The sequence below is a fragment of the Quercus lobata genome, chromosome 2, assembly GCF_001633185.2.
Source record: "Quercus lobata isolate SW786 chromosome 2, ValleyOak3.0 Primary Assembly, whole genome shotgun sequence".
Classification (NCBI taxonomy): Eukaryota; Viridiplantae; Streptophyta; class Magnoliopsida; order Fagales; family Fagaceae; genus Quercus; species Quercus lobata.
In genome coordinates, this window is record NC_044905.1 from 15,005,073 (window position 1) to 15,009,726 (window position 4,654).

General features: G+C 34.4%; 1 protein-coding gene across 1 annotated transcript; it reads right to left on the reverse strand.

Annotated features, from left to right (window-relative positions):
• Nucleotides 1-3,419: 3,419 nt before the first annotated feature.
• LOC115977112 lies at nucleotides 3,420-3,956 on the reverse strand. Its single transcript, XM_031098776.1, has 2 exons — nucleotides 3,702-3,956; nucleotides 3,420-3,558 (listed from the first exon to the last, which is right to left on the reverse strand). Exons 1-2 carry the CDS (start codon nucleotides 3,954-3,956, stop codon nucleotides 3,484-3,486), a joined length of 330 nt encoding a protein of 109 aa, XP_030954636.1. The 3' UTR covers nucleotides 3,420-3,483.
• Nucleotides 3,957-4,654: the final 698 nt, after the last annotated feature.

The following is a 4,654-nucleotide window of genomic DNA, read 5'->3' on the forward strand; positions in this document are numbered from 1 at the left end:
CTTGACACATACTCCCATATCCCTCTGAATCCCCATGGATCCTCATGACTTCAGAGGATTCTCTTGGAACTTGTTCCAAACGTCGATTAGTGTTCGGCAGTGAATTCCCCAAAGTCATTGATAGTGCTTGGTATTGACCTCGATTTGACTGCCTTCTCATGGCCTTTCCTTTGGCTGGCCTATCGGTATTGAGCTCAATTTGGCTTAAGCGTAACTCTATTTCACCAAGGACTCTTGCCCATTTTATCAGTGAGCTAATCTCATCTTATTCGTGTCTGATTTTAACTATATGGGCCATCCCTAGTGTAATGGGCCTTGGACGCATGAGCCCCTCTTTATGTTGGGCTTTTGGTGATGCAGGCTGTTCCCGGTCTCAATGGTCCGAGCCCCTACAAAAATTATGTTTGATAGTGATATTTCATAAAATAAAATTCATTTTATCGATTTTCATAGTGAAATTCCTAAAAAGTTTCATATTAAATACAAATTATCAAATTTTATACTAAAGTAAGTAAAAAATCTTTCAATTGAACTAATAAAATTTTTAAAAACATAAATGATCTAAAACTTGGAGGAATAAGTTAAGTTCCAAACATATTTGAAGCTATCTTGCTCTAACCTATTATGTGGCAACTAAAGACACATTTCATGTATAGTTTTAATGACAAGGGGGCTATTTGGTAATGTATTTTGAACAACAGTTTTCAATATTTAAATAATATTATATGTATTTCCATACACTTTTTTATCTACACATATTTTCAAAAAATACAAATAATGTTACTAGAACAACATTACCAAACGAACCCAAGATTTTTTTTTAATGAGTTAATGACTTGTAATTGCCACATAACGGGTTAAAAAACGGGTATGGCTTACCTCCAATACTTTTTAAAAAGGAATATCATTTTGTTTTGATGAGAGACTGTCATATCACCCACTAACTAAATAAAGGTAGAGATTAAAACTCACTACCACTTGCCATTGTATATTTAAAATAAAAGGATATGTCTAGTAAAAAAAGTACTGGAGGTAAGTTAAACTCTTAAAAAAAATAGATTCAAATATGTTTGATACCAAATTTTATCAACTATTTAACAGATATAAAAGCACATTTTATAATAAAAAATTGAACTGCGAAAAATAAAGTTATATCTTTATAACTATTAGACTAATTATTTTTTGTAAAAGCATCGTTGCACTAATTCAACATAGCTCCGCCCCTAATGGTGACTCATTGTATAACCCTTGGTTTAGGGAGAAGATGTAATCGGTTGAATCACAATTTTAAGGACTAACATGATATCACTAAATCACATGAGTTTCACCCAATAAATCAAATGGGTAAATGTTGTTGTCTCTCACATCTTTCAAACTAGCAATATTGGCTCCTATTTGCTTTGACATCTCTTTATTAGCCATCACATGGGCTATCATTTCAGCTAGCCCATCATTATAACTCTCAAACATTTCTACTTGTCCAGGAGCTTCGACTTTCTTTGAACTACTAAAAGTCAGGGATCAAACTCAAATGAAGTTAACGACGTGCTTTCTCTGGGTGAAGTATGCTATTCAGCTATTGTGCATGAAACACACGACAAACCAAATGTAAATATGCCAATTTATTTGTTAAAAGTCTTTTAATTTTTCTCTTGGTTATTCATTATCTACTTTTCTAAGGTATAGCCTATTTACAAGGCTCTTTCCCTTCCTCATATGAGCCTTACCCCTTGTTTTTCACTTCTTTTAAGGTCCCGTCCGTTTACATTTCACTCATCTCATTCTCTTGTGATGGGTTTATGTCGATAGTTCATGGATTTTCACCATTTGTTCATTAATGGCTAATTTTGTTCATTGTCTTTCACTTATTCACATTGTCATTCTTTTTATTCATTTTGGGTTTTTAATGGGCCTATCCATACCTTTGGGTTTTAGAGTTCCAAAATTTCTAAATTCAAATGGTATGGACAAGTCCAACGATATTTTATAAGACCTATGGCATACTCTTGATCAGACCCATTGCTTAAAAGAAGGGGTTTTAAATGGGCTAAGACTTAGAGGAAACCATGACTTTGTGGCTTTTTCCCCCCCCCCATTTTCGATCTATTTACTCCTATCCTATTTTAGTACAAAAAATGGTCAAATGTCAAATACATTAAATCAAAGGTTTTATTTTATTTTAAATGGGTTGAGATTTTAGGGTTGTCTATGTTTGGGTAAGATTAATAGGGTCCCGGTCTTCATTTCCTCCTTCTTCAAAAGGGCGCGAGCTCAAGAGGCCCATTATGTCATCCCACCATGGACTTATTGGATCCATAGCAATTGTTAGGGCAAGTCTATTAATGTATTCAGAGCCCATAATGGATAATAACAAATGTTGAAGATGCACAATGCCAAAACTAAGGACTAAAAGTCTGAGTGGAGTTTAAGCCTTCATCCTAACACCACTGGGTTTTATTGGGTAAAGTCTATCCATTTGTGCAACTTGTGGGCCTAATTTAAAGGAGGCCTCATTGAATTATGGACTTACTAATAGCTTTTTCAATAAACAAAGTACAGGGTGAATAGCACTCCAAATATCAGCTAAAAACGTTATAGAAAATATATGAAGGATGATGCTGATACAACACAAAAATATCACTGGCTGAATCTACTTCCATAGCCTAAAGATCCGCACATTGATTTTCTCTGTGGTGAATGTGGTGGACTAAGCGTTTTTTTTTATTTTAATATCCCATGCTTTATGAAAGCTTATTTGCATAGTATTTATGAAATGATATATTTTTTAGTTGTTTTATGCAACAAAAACTAAAAACTAAGTTATTTCAACCAATTTTTTTTTTTATTAAATTTATTTTTAAAAAGCAAAGTGTTTGACAAACAAACACAAAGTGTTTATACACCCAAAAAATAAAGGGGTTCATACTTCATTCATTTAGGGATTTAGTTTTCCATGCATCGAAAGATAAAGAGAGTTTATGAACATCATTTTTGTGACGGACCTTTTGTCACAACTTTGATATAATTGGTGTAAAAAAAAGGTGAGTATATAAAAATGATTAACTACCACTTAGTCAACCACATTAGAGTCGTGGTCTATTGAAGCTTAAATATGATTTAATCTCTACATAATTTAATTTTAATTATTTTTTATTTGGTAAAATAAGAATTTTTAAATGAAGGTTCACACTAGACAATGGTTTCTTGGAATTTCAACCATTCTTTCTCAATCAATAGCCTAATGAACAAAATCTTTCACACTAGCAACCCCAACCTAACAAAGCCTGTTCAAATCTTCCTTTGTAATTGGAAGGGGTATTATCCTTTGTGGTAACGTACATGTATAATACAGAATGGGCTGCTTTTACCACACCAACTATTTTACAGAGATCATTCTCCCAAAAAAAAAAATTACAGAATATAGCCCAAAAAACAACTATTATATTTATGAAACAAAGAAACACAAACCACTATTATTATCATTCACACTATGACGGCGATGTTGTCAGCCACTTCACCCGCAGTATTGGGTAGGTTCTTCATCAGATCAAAATTCACCTTGAGAAAAAATAATGATTTTGTACTTTAATTTCACAAGGAAGTAAAAAAAAAAAATTAAAAAACACACACACACACAAAACCATAAGCCACGCAACATAAATAAAAAGAAGAAAAAGAGAGATAGAATTGAAGCCACTAACCATGGCAAGGAATCCAATAAAAGCCGTGAAATGGAAGAAGACAGCGCTCATCCATTTGCTATGAAAAGAGAAGCGTAGTGCAGAGCGAGCAAACTCCAGAGTGCACACCTGAATCAACTGTATGTTATTATCTTGTGGAGTTATAAATTTCATGAAACAGATAAAGGAACAACCATGGAAACTAAACACCAAGTGTGCCAGAATTATATCCTTTGTCCTATAAAGCACAACATCATGAGCAAGCACATATGCCATATTGACCAATGAAAAAAATCTGAGAGAAATCTAAATAGAATTGGGAGAATTTCATTGATTAGAAAAATGATTACAAGAATGAGTAATAAAATACATAATGCTCTGTTTATATACACAGTGAGCATAACTAACTTCTTCTAGAATTATACACGTGTCAACTGTGACCAACTGCTTCCTAAAATCTCGGAACCTAAGTCTTCAGTGTCCTTGAATGAAGAATTCATGATGTGACATTGCCTCAATGACTTCCAAGACTTCAGTGCTGATCAGGTCAGGTGTTGATGCACGCTGTTTGGCTTGATCACTGCACTGCTTATCAGCAAGTGCTGCACTCCCTACCATTCTTGTGGCTCGGCTAGTGCACTTCATCTCAGCAACAGCTGCATCACCTGCCACACTTGTAGCTTGTCTCATGCTACTCTGCCCTGTTGTATGCTTACTCTGCCCTGTAGTATGCCCTGCAATTTTAACAACCAAGAAACCAACCCACAGCCCCGTTGCTTTGTTCAGCACTGATATCAAGATTGCATACAACGAATAGCATATTGCACTTCCTGTAATGATGAAGCCAAAGTGAAAGAAAGCCCATTTCTTCTTGTAGGCCATGAATGCAAGTGCAATATTATTGAAAACTTTCTTGTCCAGTAGGAGAATCAAACAAGCCAAGAAAGCAACGTTGAACACTACTGAATGTAAAA

What these genes read in the sequence shown, in the direction of transcription:
- LOC115977112 (XM_031098776.1), bottom strand. Translation starts at nt 3,956, where the DNA reads ATGGCATATGTGCTTGCTCATGATGTTGTGCTTTATAGGACAAAGGAT. An exon ending in TTATTGGATTCCTTGCCATG is followed by an intron (nt 3,559 to 3,701) that starts GTTAGTGGCTTC and finishes TTTTTTCTCAAG; the next exon opens with GTGAATTTTGATCTGATGAA.